The sequence below is a fragment of the Lycium barbarum genome, chromosome 8 (assembly GCF_019175385.1).
Source record: "Lycium barbarum isolate Lr01 chromosome 8, ASM1917538v2, whole genome shotgun sequence".
NCBI lineage: Eukaryota > Viridiplantae > Streptophyta > Magnoliopsida > Solanales > Solanaceae > Lycium > Lycium barbarum.
The window spans coordinates 121,991,425-122,010,751 of NC_083344.1; the positions used below are offsets into that span (position 1 = coordinate 121,991,425).

Genomic DNA, 19,327 nt, shown 5'->3' on the forward strand with positions numbered 1-19,327 from the left:
TAGTTTAATGGATATATTGTGCTAAGTTTGTTTCAAACAATTATGTATTTCAAGTGTTGGAAAGGAATTAAAGTGAAAACACTATCCGTTAAAACTAATTGCCTTTTATTTCTTAGACTAAGTTAACGTTAGTGTAAGATTTGTTACGCTTTAAACTGCTAAGATAGTAAGAGTGGATCCTGATTCTTTTAGCTTGAAAATATGTAGGCATACCATTTTGGAAAAAAAAAAATGGATTACTCCAAGTAAATATTATAGATACTATAAATAATTTAGAAAATAGAGGTGAATATAATTTGTGAAATTAACTACCCATTACTGAACTAAAAACCCTTAATCCCATTAAGGTTTATCTAAATTGACAAAACAAAAGAAAATGTTAGTCATACCACACACATTAAATGCACAAAAAATAAAAATACAAGAATAGGTATATGTAAATGGGCTCAACCCATTAAAGAATGCTGATGTCTACTATTGTTGGGCTTCGGCCCAGCAGATTTTATTCATATGTTGATGTGGGATGTCTCTATCTGTTGGGCTTTGGCCCAGATATTTTTTTTTCTTGATTGGCTGCGGATTGGGATGATAGGGAGAGAATTTCATGTTGGGCTTTTAGCCCGAAGCCGAATGCGGGAGATGACGAGTCGTTTGGACTCGTATGCGAGATATCATGCAAAAAAAAATGAAAGGAAAAGGATTAGTATCTACTCAACGGATAAGATTAAACATGAAAAATATAAATCAAAAAAAAAAAACAAATCAGTGGATTATGTATATAATATGTCTATTCAAAGTGTATCTCATGTATACATATCTATGAAGATGTATAGGCTAAAGTATACCTGTCATGTACACACATATATAATCGATACAAGTATACTTAGCATATAAAGATGAATAGATGCAGATATATAATATGCTCAACAAAGCACAATATGAGTTGCATGAGAGTGTAGAATGTGAAAACAGATGGTGCCGATAAAGAGAAAAACAATTTTGTTCCAGTTTGGTGAAAATTCATGATCCCAGAATGTCAATGAGAATCGCATTGTGTACAGAAAGAGAAGACGTTAATATGCGTTCAAATTATATGGGGGCAGCAACATATACCAAACAGGATGGCTATTTTAAACATAGGTATAGCAGGGATTATGTTCAAGACATGTTTATTTTCACATAAACATGTTAATCAGACTAAAAATGGAACTAGGCCTGATACATGGTTGCTAATAGGATTGTTCGTAGAACAGAAACCATAGACTAAATCAAATCAGTAAACAATACCGACACATCATACAACCGTTTCATCGTATCTAAACCAAGCGGATTATATTTATACCCTGGCATATTATTTGAACAAATAGAGTAAAAGAGAGACAATACCGATCTGTCTTAACCTTATACACGATATACCTAAGATATACACACCAAGGTGTGTATATAAGAGGTATATCGCATGTATACCCACGGTATATCCTATGTATATTCGACTCTAAATAGGTTTTAAATCCTGAAACTCAGTCTAAACATCCAAGCTACAGTATATGTCTTTCAAATTCGTCTATTAGCAATTGTTATTCTATCCTAACAGCTCCCAAACGTCAAACAAACAATGTGACGACAAAGAAACTACATAACTAGCAAAATAGCAGAATCAACTAAAATTTAACTCAAGCAGGAACCAAAGGCTAGAAGCGATAAATGTATCGAGGTTTACCTTTTGTGTGTGCAGTGAACTGAGCGTCGAAGCCTCGAATCTACCCTCTCGTATGGACAGATTCAAAGCTCGAATCGAAAGTTAAAATGTCTTTGTTGTAATTAAAGTTCTTTTGCCGAGCAGCGACGAAAGTTAATTGAATTGTGAAAACTTAATTTTTTGTCACAAATCTTATGTTTTCAACAAAAGGTGTTTTTTTTTTCTTCTGATTTTAAACAAAATCAGGACCAGGATAAAAGAAACTTTAGGCTCGGTGACAAAATACTCCGTATACAATAATCTCCCCAATCAGTGTTCAATCCCTCCTTTCGGTTGAATTTCAAGAAATGTTTCCCCAAAAAAATAATAATAATGAAGGCTGTTCTTTTTCTGGGGAAATTGAAGGCGATTAAAACCTGTGTTTGTAGGGGGATTTTTGGGAATTTCAGATCGTGTTCAATCTGTTTTGAGGGGGATTTTTCGGTCTGTTTTTTCTCTTTTCTTTCGCCACTGCCCGATCTTGTTTTGTTAGGTTTTTTTTTTTTGCTCATCCAAATCCCTCCCCCAAAGAAGGTAGAAACGTCCTCTTTTTATGGGGAAATTTGAGGAGAGAGAGGAGCGGGTGAGGAGCAGAAAGAGAGACGTTGGGGAGGCAAACGGTAGTGGTGGTCATGATGAAAAGGAAAAAGAGAAAGAGAGGTAGGGTAGAGGAGCATGAGTGGAATGCATAAAAATAAAAAGAAGAAGCGTGCATTAAAAAAAAAAGAAGCGTGCGCAGTAAAAAAAAAAGGGAAGAATGGAATTCAGACGAATATGCAAATGCAAAGTTTTTTTTTTTTTCTTCTTTCTTTCTTTTGGGGTAGATAGCTATTATCAAGAATTTACCCCTTGTAAAATAATATTTTGATGAAATAAAAATTATAATACGTTGTTTTAAAATACGAGCGTCAAAATGAGTCCAACATTGATATACTTCCGAGCAATTGCTTATGAGGTGAAAATTGTTGATTCTTCCACCTCTATTTAATTATTCTTGGATTTCTAATTTAATAACTAGTACAATATATACTATGTGAAGATGATTAATAATTAATATGCAGAAAAATAAAGATTTCACAAAGTGGTGTCTTGTAATTAATTTAACGATTCCAAACCCGAAAATGAAACGATGACAAACATTTAAAATTTGTGATAAAGTAATGCTCATAATGTTGAAAATAAAAGTAGTGATATTAATAGTAGTGGCAATAAAATATTGTGAAAAATAAAGTGTTTAGCTCGTCATAAAATTTAGAAGCCCGAGTAAATTAAATAAAGGAGGGACAAAATTGGGTGTCAACAGATGCCCCTCTTCGACCGGAGGTGATGTAAGAATCTTCGGGCGAAGAAGTTGACGTAATAGCCAATTTTGTTTGGACCGACGAATATGAGTTTGTAAGAAAGTACGGTGTAGGAAAATTGATGGAAAATATTATGGGGACCGAAGGAATTATGGAAAATTATGGCCGAATCTCAGTTTCGAGTTGCCTACATATCTCGGGCTGCACGAGAATCAGGCCATGTGTAGTTCGAAAGTTTTTGAGGGTTCGTAATCTTGTGGAGATTGTAGACAGGTGACGCGAACGTTCAAGAATGTAACATATGCTTGTAGCCTCCTAATTATAAATGTGGCGGGCAATACACCCTTGAGTAGGACTCTACTAAGCACGATGCGTATTCTTCAAAGATGCCCCAGTGTTGAGTTATGGAGACACTGGGGTGTAGAAAGGAATATGAGATTGTAGAAAGAGTTGATTGAAATACAGTTTTGGTGGGGAATATGAAAGAGAAATTGACTTATGTATCACGTGTTTGTGGACATAGGCGGAATTGAGTTCGAGAGTAGATTCGTGACCTTTGCTTGTGAGTTTGGTAATCCTCTTTAGCAAATTTGCCCCAGTTCACTGCGTAAGATAAAGTTCCACGTTGTGTTGCACCCCTGCAGGTTGTGTTTTCTGCCAAAACTGAAATTCATGTCAAAATTAGTAATAGAGTTGAAAGTGTAAAATTGTAAAGAGTGTAAAATGATAGTAAATATGAGTGTGGGAATGAAAGTGAAGTCGTGCGGCTAATGTTGTCTCTGATTGTCTTCAGGGACTTGAATGAATGCGTGATGCGTATGCTGGGGATGTGATAATATTTCCAATTGCATTTGGAGATGATAGTGATAAGGTCTCCGGCTGTCTTCCGGGACTCGATGATAAATGATATCTGCGAATTTTAAGGTAAATTCATTAAAGTGGTAAGGTAGATGGTGAAATAAAGGAATGAAGTAAGGAGTAAAATAAGTGTGTAGCCGTTTGGCTTATGCAGGTGAGGCCGTGTAGCCGGGTGATGTCTCCGATGGTTGTCGGGACTCAATGATATGCTGATGAGGCTGTATAGCCAAACGATGTCTCCGGTTGTCTTCGGAGGCTCAATGATAATTTCTGTAAAGTTCAGGGTAAAATTGTTAAAGTTGGTAAAGTAAATGATAAAGTAGAGAGTAAAGTCAAAGTGTAGCCGTCTGGCTTATGCGTATGAGGCCGTGTGGCCATGCGATGTCTCTGGTTGTCTTCAGAGATTTGATGATGATTCCCGTAAAGTCCAGGATAAAGTTGTAAAATGGATGATGTCTCCGGTTGTCTTCGGAGGCTCCAATGATAATTCCTGTAAAGTTCAAGGTAAAGTTGTTAAAGTTGGTAAAGTAAATGATAAAGTAGAGAGTAAAGTCGTAGTGTAGCCGTCTGGCTTATGCATATGAGGCTGTATAGCCGAATGATGCCCCCGGTTGTCTTCGGGGACTTGATGTTGTGTCTCCGGTTGTCTTCGGGGACTCAATGATAATTCCTGTAAAGTTCAGGGTAAAGTTGTTAAAAAATAGAGGGTAAAGTCATAGTGTAGCCGTCCGGCTTGTGCGTATGAGGCCGTATAGCCATGTGACGTCTCCGGTTGTCTTCGGAGATTTGATGATAAATCCCTCCGGTTGTCTTCGGAGACTTAATGTTGATTCTTGTAAAGTTCAGGCAAAATGGTTAAAACAGATAAAGAAGGTAATAAAGTATGTAGTAAAGTGATAGCATAGCCGTTTGGCTGATGAAGTCGACGCTATCGCAACAGGCTGAATTAATGACGCGTAATCCTGATTTGATTCGTCTTTAACCTACAAAACAGGTATATTCGTTAATGAAGTCATAAAGTTGTTCTGATAAAACAGAATTAAAGATAGAGTTTAGAAATAAAGCCGTTTGGCTTTTGAGGCGAGGCCATATTGAGCCAGATGATGCTTTTCGGTCGTGATAGACTTGACTGTTGATCTCGCGGTCTTTTAATTCCTGCACTCAAAGAAAAATTCTTAGTTTGGGAGGGGGAAGTTGATTCGTGTTGGCTCGAAGCTTGACGTTGTTGGCGTTCCATTCGTCTTGTTTGTTTGATCTTGTGATCTCCGTTCAAGCCTCGGTAGGTGAACAGTAGTGAAACAATTGCGAGAAAGTATTTGATTTGAAAGGTAGATATGTAGGTATATGTATAAGGAAATGTGACTATATGTATATATAGGTTGTGAAATATGTATATGTGAATGTATGTATGTAAGGAAAGATATATATGTAAACGTATACATATGTAAGTTGTAAAATATTCTGCCAACTTTAGATTGTGACGCTTCTAAAGTAATTGGTCTATAATACTTCCTGTCTGATAGCCTTAATCTTGTCGATGTCCAACCGTTCTTTCGTCTATATCCTTTCCAAAATATGCCCCAGTTTTGGGTTCAGAAGGGTGTGCTAAATTTATGTTGTGGTGTGACCGAACCTTATATAGGTTGCCTACGTATCCGCCAAGGAATCAGGTCAGAACGTAGTTCGTAAGATACATAAAGTGGTCTGAGTTTTCTAATAAAGGGACCGAACCCGATATGGATTGCCTACGTATCCCTCCAAGGGAATCAGGTCGGCGTAGTTCTGTTATATAAGTGGTAAAAGGTTTGTTGGATTTTTATCTAGGTGTGACGGATCTGTATGTTGATGGTCTACGAATCCCACCGAGGGAATTAAGCCATGTGTTGTTCTCTTTGTGTAAGGACTTTGGATTTTCTGTTATAGCGCAACCGAACCCTATGTGGGTTGCCTACGTATCGCCCAAGGGAATCAGGTCAGCGTAGTTCGTACGCAAATGGGAAAAAATTCTAACCTAGTATGACCGAGTCCCTATGTGGGCTGCCTACGTATCCGCCGAGGAATCAGGTCAAGCGTAGTTCGCAACTAAAGGAAAGGGTGCGAACTAGGTTGTCTAACCTAATGTCGTACTTTGATTTCTTCTTGAATTGCTAGCTTTTAGGCTTATGTTATCACCTATCGGCTATTTCAATTCTTGTGAGTGGAATCTTGTCTTGTCCCCTAGTTTCTTTGTTACTCTCTCGGGATGTATGTTGTCTATTCGTTCATTTCATGTCACAATCGTAGAGTTGACAGTTTTGATAAATAAAGTAGGAAATAGACGATTAAGGAAAATCAGAAATGCATTCATAGTTTTTGCAATTCAAGCTTCCATAAGGTGAAGCAAAACAAACAAAATTTTGGGTACGGTTCAAGCATCAATAAAAGAAAACAAGTTCACTACATGTTCATGCTACCAAGGCTCCCGACAGATCGAGGACGGAGTACAAGTCCAATTCTTCAGAGTCTTTCCTGGTTCGGCGCCCCATATTGTCAGTGCCTTGGTGTTGCGAGTAGTTGTATTGGATTGTTCCCACGGGAGCGACAAAGTTGATGATCTGACCCTTTCCACACTGGACTCCTTCAAATCTTGGCATCTCCGTGAGCAGGCAAAGGATTGTTGACCACATTGGGCTTAGCTTCAGCGAGCTGAATTACTCCTTCCTTAATCAGGGCTTCGATTTTGTTTTTAAGCCCATAGCAATCTTCAGTGGCGTGCCCAACAACTCCAGAGTGGTATGCACAGTGTTTGGAACCATTAAACCATTTGGGATAGGCTCAGGAATTTTTCCTTCAATCGGTTGTATTATGCCGGCTGCTTTCATTCTTTCGAACAATTGAGCCAAGGGTTCAGCGATCTGAGTGTAATTACGGGTGTTTTTGGTGTCAGGGTTTGGACGGGCTCTAGGTATAGTATGTGGTCGATTTTGGTAAGTTGGAGCTTGGTTGGGTTGATACGGGCGTGGGTTTTGATGTGGAGGTGCTCGGGGTTGGTAGTAGTTAGCTTAGGCGTTGTAGACAGGGTAAGGAGATAGTGGAGCTTGGTAGGGTTCAGGGTAGTGGTAAGGGTAGAAAGGTTGTTGTGGGTGGTTAAAGTATGGAATGGCTTGGCTCGGCTCATGCCCTCAGACGTTCATGACTGCAGCGACATCCTCCTTCTTCTTTTTAACCACGTTGATAGAACCAGATTGAATAGCTTTGTTTATCGCTTGTAAAGCAATAAGATCCTGAATTTTCCCTGATTTGATTCCTTCTTCTAAGGCTTCTCCCATTCGAACAACTTCTGTGAATTTTTGTCCCATCATACCTATCATTTTCTCGTAAAATATGCCAGTCTGGCATTCAATGAAGGTAGCGGTCATTTCTCTATCATTCATTGGAGGTTGAACCCTAGCCGTTTCTGACCTCCAACGTAACGCATACTCGCGGAATGTCTCAGCTGATTTCTTGGTTAACTTAGTCATGTAGACTCTATCTGGCGTGATATCGGTGTTAAAACTGAATCTGTCCATAAAGTCTTGGGCCATGTCACTCCAACCACGCCATTTACGGACGTCCTGTTGTGTATACCAAGTAAGTGTTTCGCCAGATAAGCTTCTTATGAAGAGCTTCATCCTTATGTTCTGGTCCCTGCCCACTCCAACTAGTTTGTCGCAATAAGCCCTTAAGTGTGTATGAGGGTCGCCTGCTCCATTGAATGTATCAAATTTCGGTGGTTTGTAGCCTACGGGTAAATCGACATCAGGTTGAACACAGAGATCTTCGTATTCTACACTCTTAGTTCCCCTAGCCACTTGAAGGTTTCTCATTGCTTCTTTGAGACTGTGGATCTCTTTTAGCAATATGTTATCTGCCCCTGCCTTTGCATCCTTTTCCATTTCTTCGTATTGATCTACCTCGGGTTGGAACCTGACCGTCACTGGGTTGGTAAAGGCTTGTGTTTCTGTGGCATATACCGGAGGAACATATTGTGCATTTGGGGTGACAAAATGTGCCCCGTGCATATGCTGGGTTGGATAAGTTTGGACGATAGGGGTGTTTTGGACAAGAGGTGGTGTGTTATAATTGGTGTTTATAGGTGGTTGATTTGGTGGGTTTAGAGGAGTGGTCGTGGGTAGTGGATTAGTGTTGGCGGGTAAAGGAATGTAAGGTGTATGACCTAGTGATTGATTTGGTGGGTTGATAGGTGGTGGATTAGGAGTAGCATAAGTAGTGTAGGTGGGTGGTTGACTTTGTGGAGGAGTATAGTTAGTGTAGGTGGGTGGTTGACTTTGTGGAGGAGTATAGTTAGTGTAGGTGGTTGGTTGACTTTGTGGGGGAGTATAGATGGATGTTGGATTTGGTGGATTTGCGGGGGTGATCGGAGGCAAGTTGTTGTTGGTAGGTGCATTATTTTGGGGAGGGAAATGCTCAGGAACTGGGGATTCGAGTGATGGGAAACGAGGTGGTTCTGGTGCAGTATTGCTAGGTTCAGAAGGTGAATTTTGGAGTGTGATGGATAAATTGGTCAAGTCCCTAATCCGGTTTAGTTCTCCACGTAGATTCTCAATTTCTTGAGTCAGGCGGGTGATATGTTCATCCCGTTGAATAGCAGTTCCGTGTTCGGAAGTCTCGGGCGGATCGCTAGAGATCACGATGTTTTCTACACCAGTCGGAATAGATGCGGCCGGATCAGACATAGTAATTTCGTTTCCTTGGACAACCCAACTACGTTCAGGTAACGATGACGTCTTTGACCTTGTGATGTAAGGATGGTCGGCCATTGAGTGTCAACACGAATCAACTCTCTGTTTGGGAATAAGATAATATAGACATACAGTATAAACGATGTTAATCTCATGAACATATCTAGGTAAAGTCATGGTCACGTAAAGTCGAGTAAGGCATGTAGCAAATAATTCATCAAATAGAGTCAAACAAATTGTCAAACAGATGTAAACGATGATATTAAAAAAAAAATAACGCGTCCTAATATGCATTTAACCTCTTTGTGCCAGAGGTGGGCCTAACGTTGTTTGAAGGGTAAAGTGTGCCATAATATGTCATCCTGTTGCTTTGATTAATTAAACAGATTCTATTTCCCCAAAATAAAGTACAAAATTGTGCAACCTTCATTACATATCAAATGAATACAACATGAAGTGTTTCCTAATCTAAGTAAAGTAAATACAATTTCCTATGTCTAACTTCTAGCTCCGTTTTTGATGTCCTTGATCTTCGTCATTTGTTGTACTCCAATGCAAATCCATACCTGTCATAGAAACGTTAGTCATCCCCTCCCTCCTAAAGTTTAATTAATTAGAGCAAATAGTCAATATTTAGGCACAGTTATCCTTCAAATATGCACATAAGTATGATTGGTGTCACTCGGGGTCGTGAACCCGCTTGAACATTTGGGTAAAGTCATCTAATGGGCTTAATACACCAAGGGTATTAAACCTCTTAGGATATGAAATGTATGCTCTTATAAAGTGTGTTGGTTTAGCTCTATCTTAGGTTGACTAGGAGTGGGTTCACTAGACGCAAGGTTCCCGAGCGGACAACTCGAGTGAGAAGGCTACGCGGTCCCCGTTACTCGGGCACCCCGCGCATACGCCAACTCTCCTAAAATTTGAATTCTACGAAAGAAATTTGCGGGTGCGCAAAACACACCTCGCGTGTACGTGTGATAGTGTGAGTTTCCAGAAGTGGAAGAAATATGAACGGAATGACAATTTATCAAAGCAGTAACACATAAACGGTTTATATCAAAACAAACAGCATATATCAAACAAACAATTAATAGCATGTAAAAAATAGTTAACAAGTAAATAAAGTGCTTTCAAATAAGCACACAAAGCCTATTTAAACTAAGTCCGTTATGGTTAGAACCTAAGTGAGTCCCCAGCGGAGTCGCCAAGCTGTCACACCCCATTTTTACCCGCGGAGGTTAAAATTAGAAGTACGACATATTGGTGATTCCTGTTTTTTTTTTGTGTATGTTAAGGAGTCGCCACCTAATTATTTACGGTGAATTAGGACACCTAAAGTTTATTAAAGTTATTTTCTAAGTTAACTGTGTTTAAGGTCTGCGAAACTTAAGATTCTAGATAAGAGTTCAATTAGTCTAAAGGGAAGGTATTAGGCACCCTTTAAGACCCATTAACAATGGTTAACCGACCGGACTAAAATTTAATTGGCTTAGAGAAAATATAGTATCGTAAGAAAAGAAAATGTAGCTTTATAAATGTAGCTAAAATTATAGATAGACATGCAAGAATGCTATTTAAAATAGAACTCATGGAAAATAATAATTTGTATAAAAGAGTACTTTGAAATACAACTCATAAATGTTGTTAAAGTTTTAAATGAAAGTGTAATAGTGTTGTTTGAAATAATACTTGTAGAAAAAACACAATAATTTGCGTAAAAAAGAGTTTAGTTAAAATAAACTAAAACAAACAGAATATGTGATGTTCATATGTATTTGGAGAAAAGTGAGCTATGCTGACTCACAAATTAAAAAAAAAAAAAGTTTTTGTAAGATTAATGTTGAATAAATTTTGAAGGCTTCATATAAAGACTAGTAGTTTAATGGATATATTGTGCTAAGTTTGTTTCAAACAATTATGTATTTCAAGTGTTGGAAAGGAATTAAAGTGAAAACACTATCCGTTAAAACTAATTGGCCTTTTATTTCTTAGACTAAGTTAACGTTAGTGTAAGATTTGTTACGCTTTAAACTTCTAAGATAGTAAGAGTGGATCCTGATTCTTTTAGCTTGAAAATATGTAGGCATACCATTTTGAAAAAAAAAAATGGATTACTCCAAGTAAATATTATAGATACTATAAATAATTTAGAAAATAGAGGTGAATGTAATTTGTGAAATTAACTACCCATTACTGAACTAAAAACCCTTAATCCCATTAAGGTTTATCTAAATTGACAAAACAAAAGAAAATGTTAGTCATACCACACACATTAAATGCACAAAAAATAAAAATACAAGAATAGGTATATGTAAATGGGCTCAACCCATTAAAGAATGCTGATGTCTACTATTGTTGGGCTTCGGCCCAGCAGATTTTATTCATATGTTGATGTGGGATGTCTCTATCTGTTGGGCTTTGGCCCAGATATTTTTTTTTCTTGATTGGCTGCGGATTGGGATGATAGGGAGAGAATTTCATGTTGGGCTTTTAGCCCGAAGCCGAATGCGGGAGATGACGAGTCGTTTGGACTCGTATGCGAGATATCATGCAAAAAAAAATGAAAGGAAAAGGATTAGTATCTACTCAACGGATAAGATTAAACATGAAAAATATAAATAAATAAAAAAAAACAAATCAGTGGATTATGTATATAATATGTCTATTCAAAGTGTATCTCATGTATACATATCTATGAAGATGTATAGGCTAAAGTATACCTGTCATGTACACACATATATAATCGATACAAGTATACTTAGCATATAAAGATGAATAGATGCAGATATATAATATGCTCAACAAAGCACAATATGAGTTGCATGAGAGTGTAGAATGTGAAAACAGATGGTGCCGATAAAGAGAAAAACAATTTTGTTCCAGTTTGGTGAAAATTCATGATCCCAGAATGTCAATGAGAATCGCATTGTGTACAGAAAGAGAAGACGTTAATATGCGTTCAAATTATATGGGGGCAGCAACATATACCAAACAGGATGGCTATTTTAAACATAGGTATAGCAGGGATTATGTTCAAGACATGTTTATTTTCACATAAACATGTTAATCAGACTAAAAATGGAACTAGGCCTGATACATGGTTGCTAATAGGATTGTTCGTAGAACAGAAACCATAGACTAAATCAAATCAGTAAACAATACCGACACATCATACAACCGTTTCATCGTATCTAAACCAAGCGGATTATATTTATACCCGGGCATATTATTTGAACAAATAGAGTAAAAGAGAGACAATACCGATCTGTCTTAACCTTATACACGATATACCTAAGATATACACACCAAGGTGTGTATATAAGAGGTATATCGCATGTATACCCACGGTATATCCTATGTATATTCGACTCTAAATAGGTTTTAAATCCTGAAACTCAGTCTAAACATCCAAGCTACAGTATATGTCTTTCAAATTCGTCTATTAGCAATTGTTATTCTATCCTAACAGCTCCCAAACGTCAAACAAACAATGTGACGACAAAGAAACTACATAACTAGCAAAATAGCAGAATCAACTAAAATTTAACTCAAGCAGGAACCAAAGGCTAGAAGCGATAAATGTATCGAGGTTTACCTTTTGTGTGTGCAGTGAACTGAGCGTCGAAGCCTCGAATCTACCCTCTCGTATGGACAGATTCAAAGCTCGAATCGAAAGTTAAAATGTCTTTGTTGTAATTAAAGTTCTTTTGCCGAGCAGCGACAAAAGTTAATTGAATTGTGAAAACTTAATTTTTTGTCACAAATCTTATGTTTTCAACAAAAGGTGTTTTTTTTTTCTTCTGATTTTAAAAAAAATCAGGACCAGGATAAAAGAAACTTGAGGCTCGGTGACAAAATACTCTGTATACAATAATCTCCCCAATCAGTGTTCAATCCCTCCTTTCGGTTGAATTTCAAGAAATGTTTCCCCAAAAAAATAATAATAATGAAGGCTGTTCTTTTTCTGGGGAAATTGAAGGCGATTAAAACCTGTGTTTGTAGGGGGATTTTTGGGAATTTCAGATCGTGTTCAATCTGTTTTGAGGGGGATTTTTCGGTCTGTTTTTTCTCTTTTCTTTCGCCACTGCCCGATCTTGTTTTGTTAGGTTTTTTTTTTTGCTCATCCAAATCCCTCCCCCAAAGAAGGTAGAAACGTCCTCTTTTTATGGGGAAATTTGAGGAGAGAGAGGAGCGGGTGAGGAGCAGAAAGAGAGACGTTAGGGAGGCAAACGGTAGTGGTGGTCATGATGAAAAGGAAAAAGAGAAAGAGAGGTAGGGTAGAGGAGCATGAGTGGAATGCATAAAAATAAAAAGAAGAAGCGTGCATTAAAAAAAAAGGAAGCGTGCGCAGTAAAAAAAAAAGGGAAGAATGGAATTCAGACGAATATGCAAATGCAAAGTTTTTTTTTTTTTTCTTCTTTCTTTCTTTTGGGGTAGATAGCTATTATCAAGAATTTACCTCTTGTAAAATAATATTTTGATGAAATAAAAATTATAATACGTTGTTTTAAAATACGAACTTCAAAATGAGTCCAACATTGATATACTTCCGAGCAATTGCTTATGAGGTGAAAATTGTTGATTCTTCCACCTCTATTTAATTATTCTTGGATTTCTAATTTAATAACTAGTACAATATATACTATGTGAAGATGATTAATAATTAATATGCAGAAAAATAAAGATTTCACAAAGTGGTGTCTTGTAATTTATTTAACGATTCCAAACCCGAAAATGAAACGATGACGAACATTTAAAATTTGTGATAAAGTAATGCTCATAATGTTGAAAATAAAAGTAGTGATATTAATAGTAGTGGCAATAAAATATTGTGAAAAATAAAGTGTTTAGCTCGTCATAAAATTTAGAAGCCCGAGTAAATTAAATAAAGGAGGGACAAAATTGGGTGTCAACAATACTAACACCTTACACATGAAAAAATATTCAAAAGAAGGTACAAGCAATGCACTTCGTTAATCAATTACACAAAAAGAGCATTTCAACCAAGATATATATACTTCGGTACACAAAAAGGGCATTTCAGTCAATTATATCATACAAACATCTTACACATATGCAAATATTTAAAAGAAACTACAAGCAATTTCAACGTCTAAACAATTAGTTTGTACTAATACTAATTATATATTTGTTAATACTAATACTAATTATATATATATATATATATATATATATATATATATATATATATATATATAATTGTATATTTATATGGAATACTTCGGTATGGCATTCGGTATTTTGGTATTTTCTTTATCAATATCGAATACCGTACCAAATACCAAACGTTTCAAAAATATATACCAAATACCATACCACATACGGTAATACCGAAACCGCGGTATCACAAATTTCGGTTTCGGTATGGTAATCGGTATATACCGTACCATGCCCACCCCTAGTTGGAGGTAGCAGGAGTTAGGAGAGGTAGAGGTAGGCCGAAGAAGAACTGGGGGGAGGTGATTAGACAGGATATGACACAACTTCAGTTGACTGAGGACATGACCCAAGATAAGAAGGTATGAAGGTCGAAGATTAGGAGTAGAAGGTTAGAAGGCAGCTAAGTTTTGTTGACTTCTGTGTGTGGGGAGAGGGGGCGGGTCTCCTCCTCTTCTCTTTTCCTTTTAGTAGTAATATATCAGTATCCCGCAATCTCTTATTCTTGGATGTGCATTACTAGCTGGTGCCATATTTTTTTTTTCTGTAGCTTGTTATTTTGCTGTCTCTTTCTGATATTATTGTGTCGGGTACTTTTTCTGAGTTGAGGGTCTACCGGAAACAACCTCTCTATCTCACAAAGGTAGAGGTAAGGTCTGCGTACATGCTACCTTCCCTAGAGCCCACTTGTGAGATCATACTGGTTTGTTGTTGTTGCTGCTTGTAATACATTGTTCGGGAATAAGAAAATATAATCATTTAAGTAATCAGATACAGCATGAGCGTCTGGGTGGTGTAGTCGGTTATCACGCTAGTCTCACACACTAGAGGTCCCCGGTTCGAACCCGGGCTCAGACATTTTTTTTTTATTTCCTTCGCTCCACTTCCTTGTTACCCAAAATCACACCATACACCTTTTACTTTCCTCTCAATCATTCCACTTGACGTACACCCTCTTTGTCACCGCCCTCAAAAAGATTCGAACCACTGGAATTTCCAGAAGCTTCCAAACTTCAATTCTAGGGTCTGGCCTAATATGGATTGGGGAAATGTGAGTACAGAGGATCTAATTGAGGCTCTACGAGAAGTAGAATGGTCATCTCCACCACGTCCACTTTCTGAGTTTTTCTCTAGGTTTACTTTCCCAAGATCTTATTCCAAATGGAACAGTCGCCTCAAGTGTAATCTCTACTAGTACGTTTTTCTTAATTTCACTCTCCAATTTACCTTTTAAACCAGCTTGCAATAATTTACAAAGAATTTTTCCAGGCTGGTGGAATTTCTTTCTATAGCAATTAATTTTGGGGAAATTTTTCAAAAATATACAGTTTTTGAAAATTATTACGCAACATAGCCCGATATAGTCCATTTAGATTTCCACTTTTTACTTGTCTAGGAAAGCATTTATCAGTTCATACCTATTTTACCCTTATTATTAGTTATTGAGTTGAAAACTTGAAGAATCGCTAGTGGCTGCACAACTTTTAAAGTATATTGATTGATTTTAACCATTAGATAATAAATAGGGATGATATAGTAAAATTGTCATTCTATTAGATGAACTAGTAATAATTAGGTGTGTCAAGTCAATACATGACAACTAAAAATGGACGGAGAGAGTACAGCATTATACCTGGGGGAAAGCATTATACATAATGTATTAACCTTGTATAATAGTGTATAAGAGTTGTTTATACACAAATATGAGCTGAATTGGGTAACAAACTCAAAGTATGGGCTACGTAGTGTAAATATTTTCAAAAATAGACATAGAGTGTGATTTTCCCTTAAATTTTGAATGCGCGAAATAGAAGTAACAGGTTTTCGCATGCTTGTTGAAAAAACTGCAAATTTAATGGATGAAAGTCTTTATCTTTTTTGATAAGAAGCTTTAGGGAGTCAAGTTTTTCTGAATTGCTTTTCAAAATGTTTTTATTCTTTTTGCAGTTACAGGACGAATTACTTTATTATGATTGTGGCTATTCTTGGTAAGGAAAATTTATTGAGTTATATATATGATTTTCTAGCAATACAGTGTTTATTTGGAACTCACAAGTACATTTATGTGCATTTTGTATTGCAGCATTGGGGTTGCTAAGGAGGCCACTTGCAATTGTTGCTGCGCTTTTGACAGCGCTTAATATTGCTTTTCTAAATGACAGGTATTCTATTTATTGCTGTTTTATCCGTGGTGAGGTTTTTCTGTGCCATCAGAGTTTTAGTTTACGTAGCATTTGCCTACATTTTGCATTCTTGCCTTTCGATTTTCTGACAGGTTGAAGATGAGGAAGAGGGGGTAAATGGGTAGAATAAACAAAGTGAAGGAGGGGGCATGGTTAAATGGGTAAAGGGGGTAGTTTTTTCCATGGGTCTGCAAACATGGCAACTTTAAAGAGAGCCAGCATGGACTAAATGGTCGATTAAGAGCTTAGTTAGCAAACAAAGGCAAATATGATAAATATAGGGTAACAACGAGGGTATTTCAGTGACCAACTTCTATCGGTGGGCAAAGTTAAGGAAAGCCAATAGGTGAGGGGCAAATTTGGACCTTTTCCCAATAAAGGAATACCTTGGTTTTGTCGTGCAAAAAAATGAAATGATTTCTAAACTTTTGTTAACACATGGGACCTGGATCATCTTGACTGTGAGGAAAAACCTTTGACAGCTCTCTCCTTCTTGGTCATCTCTTCTTTGTTATGCTTTTGTGCAGGTTATATTTTTTTTATTTGAACTAAACCTATGCATTTATGTACTTATAAGTTCTGTTCTTTGGACACAATTTCCAAATTCTCCTATTTATCAAAGGGTTAAATATTAGTTTTCCTTCTGTGAGTTATTTCTTGGAGACTTATTTGGCTTTAAAATTGCAGTATGTTGAACAGGATGTCTCTTGGTTATGATTACGAGAAAATAAATCCTGCTGTTGCAGGGATGCAATAGTGAACTAAATGCAATTTTTCATTTGTTACCCGTTAGCGTACCCTGCCCTCTGTATGGAGAGAAAATGACGCAAGTCACTTGGATTCCTTGAAAGTTTTTTCATGTTCAATAATTTTTTTTTTGCTCTTCATATTAGGCTGGACAAGAAGGAAAAGTGTGTGTTAGCTTGACGTTTCAGTTTTTCTGGTGATGCATGAATAGTTAGAAGAATAACTCTCAACTGTCTGTTTTACTCTCTGTTGGTTAAGTATCTGTTTGTTCAGCTATGCATGTGAAACAATTTTTTCCACCTAACATTCAGCTTGTTTGGATGGTTGTTACCTGTTGTATTGTATTGTATTGTATTGTATTGTATTGTATTGTATTGTATTGTGTTGTGTTGTGTTGTTAGTTTAAATACAATGTTTGTTTTAATTGTTACTTTAATTTTATTGTATCGTATCGTTAAACCCATCGTTACATAATGACGAAAAGTCCCAATTCTAGTAACGACCGATTTGGTGTTATCGCATCGTTACCTTATTTATTTTTCTCATTTTGTCTTTTCTTATTGTCTAATAATCATTTTTTATCCTTTATCCTACCTTTTTATGATAGTTCTACACCATACCCTACTTTTCTTGTAAAATTTATCCTTCAACTTGTTGATGTCTAACATTATGTAATGACGGGAAGCGATACAATCTATCCAAACGTTGTATTCATCAAAACAATACAGTACTATATAGTACAACAGAATACGATATAATACAATACATTATGAACAATATGTAACAACCATCCAAACAAAGTGTAAGTACAGATGTATCTCTGAACTGTTTTCGTGGTATAACATGGCTATTACATATGACACATAGGCCATGATAGACTTTTTGAGTTCATTACATAATGCGTATGACATTTTTCCTGTAAATACTTCATAGCACATTCTTGATATACTTGAATAAATTATCTTTAATAAGTAAAAACAAATTTTTCCATTAAAGAATCAAATTTTGATAATGGCTTTCATACTTTATTCCTTTTATGCTAAGGGTTGTTCCCGCAGTTTTGCAGGTACCTTCAGTGAAAAGGTGACAAGAACTGTCAGACAGTTTTCACCTCATTTAGCTGCAAAAATGAGGCCTGCACTCACGTGAGTACGCATGTACATTTGAATTCTTAAAGCACGCTGAGGCTGTATCGCTGCTGACATATATTTGATAATGTTCAGGCCGGTTATTCGAGGGCGTCCATCCACTAAAAGAGCAATATTCATTTGTGGAAGGCCTCGTTGGATTTTTGTCTTTGTATTTTCTATAGGTACTGGAAGCGTTTATTCTCTTTTTACGCTTTCTATCTTCCTTTCTCTTCTTTTTCTTTCCTGTTGAATTTTGGGAGTTGTAATTATGAAATTCTGTTTGTTCATTGTTGATAAATTATGCAGTGAGTTTCTTCCTCTGGTTTGTTTCCTGTGGCCTCTTAACCGTCTTTTGGGCTTTTGGTATAGGCCTTCTAGGTGAGTTCTCTCTTTCTAATTGTAAATTCTGTTCAAATTCTATGCTATGATTGAATAAAACTCTCTCTCTCTCTCTTCAGCCACGCTTGCTCATGCAAGCTTCAGGAGTCCTAATCTGAAGGCTCGCCTCAATACATTCCGTGAAGAATTCCGAGCTGTCTGGCGCAACTATAGTGAGCTGTAGCTTCAGTGAAGTTCCAGTTTCTCTACCATGATCTGCCATTAGATGTGCTGATTCGTTCATTATATTTTTCTTTGGCTTATCTGTAAATTAACATGGTCTAATCAGTCTTGAAATAGTGACAAATATGTGTGTTCGGCATTTTACATGCTTGCTAGATTAAGTCTCTTTACCTTTCTCCAAAGAAATGGAAAATAGTGTTCGATCCTGTATTTTCGAGATATCTCATCTCTCTCCAGTTTGGTATGGAAATACTGAAATGCTTACCAACTTGATTAAATTAACCTGATAGCCAAACGGATTGATCTATGTAGTGTAAGTTCAGAATTAAGCTGCTAAGATCATATGAACTACAAGGCATTGGTTTTGCCTGTTCTAGTGAAGCTTCAAGTAGCTGGTACTGTTGTACCTTTTTTTTTAGTTCTAATTAGCTGGTGCATATTCTATAGCAGAGGCAGTATCCCTCTGTATTCACTGATGCAATTTCTTATACTTGTTAGAAAAATTATTGAAGAAGAGATGGTCTGCCTGTTTCTCGGCTTATGAAACCTCGAGGTTGGGATTGACTCAACTTGAGCATTATAAAACACTTACGTTATATAAAAGCTAAGAGAAGACTTGGATCTAGGGTCAGTAGGAACTTTATTTAAGGAATGTTTTCAGTTGTACTATATTAAACCTTTTGGGGCTTTAGGAACTATATGGTGAAAAAACTAATCATTAAGCTTGTGACTAGCATAAAAGGAAACCCATCTGTAATGTTTGATGAAAAGATAGAAGGACCAAAAGGAAGGATGCTCAATAGTCGTACTTAATTATCTGAACATAGGAACAGAATATAGAATTCTCATATCTTGAGTGTGGAGACTGATATCTCAGTTGTATGCTGATGGCATCTTATCACCT

At 36.8% G+C, this 19,327-nt stretch overlaps 1 protein-coding gene and 1 non-coding gene across 2 annotated transcripts; both read left to right on the forward strand.

Moving 5' to 3' along the window:
- The first annotated feature begins 14,586 nt into the window (after positions 1 to 14,586).
- On the forward strand, positions 14,587 to 14,660 carry TRNAV-CAC (transfer RNA valine (anticodon CAC)). Its single transcript has one exon. It is a non-coding gene; the product is annotated as a tRNA-Val (tRNA).
- Positions 14,661 to 14,692: 32 nt separating this feature from the next.
- LOC132607031 (PRA1 family protein A1-like) lies at positions 14,693 to 18,701 on the forward strand. Its single transcript, XM_060320818.1, has 7 exons — positions 14,693 to 14,996; positions 15,750 to 15,790; positions 15,886 to 15,964; positions 17,791 to 17,877; positions 17,956 to 18,044; positions 18,169 to 18,240; positions 18,321 to 18,701. The coding sequence occupies exons 1-7, from the start codon at positions 14,839 to 14,841 to the stop codon at positions 18,422 to 18,424; spliced, it is 630 nt and encodes a 209-aa protein (XP_060176801.1). The 5' UTR covers positions 14,693 to 14,838; the 3' UTR covers positions 18,425 to 18,701.
- The last annotated feature ends 626 nt before the right edge of the window (positions 18,702 to 19,327 follow it).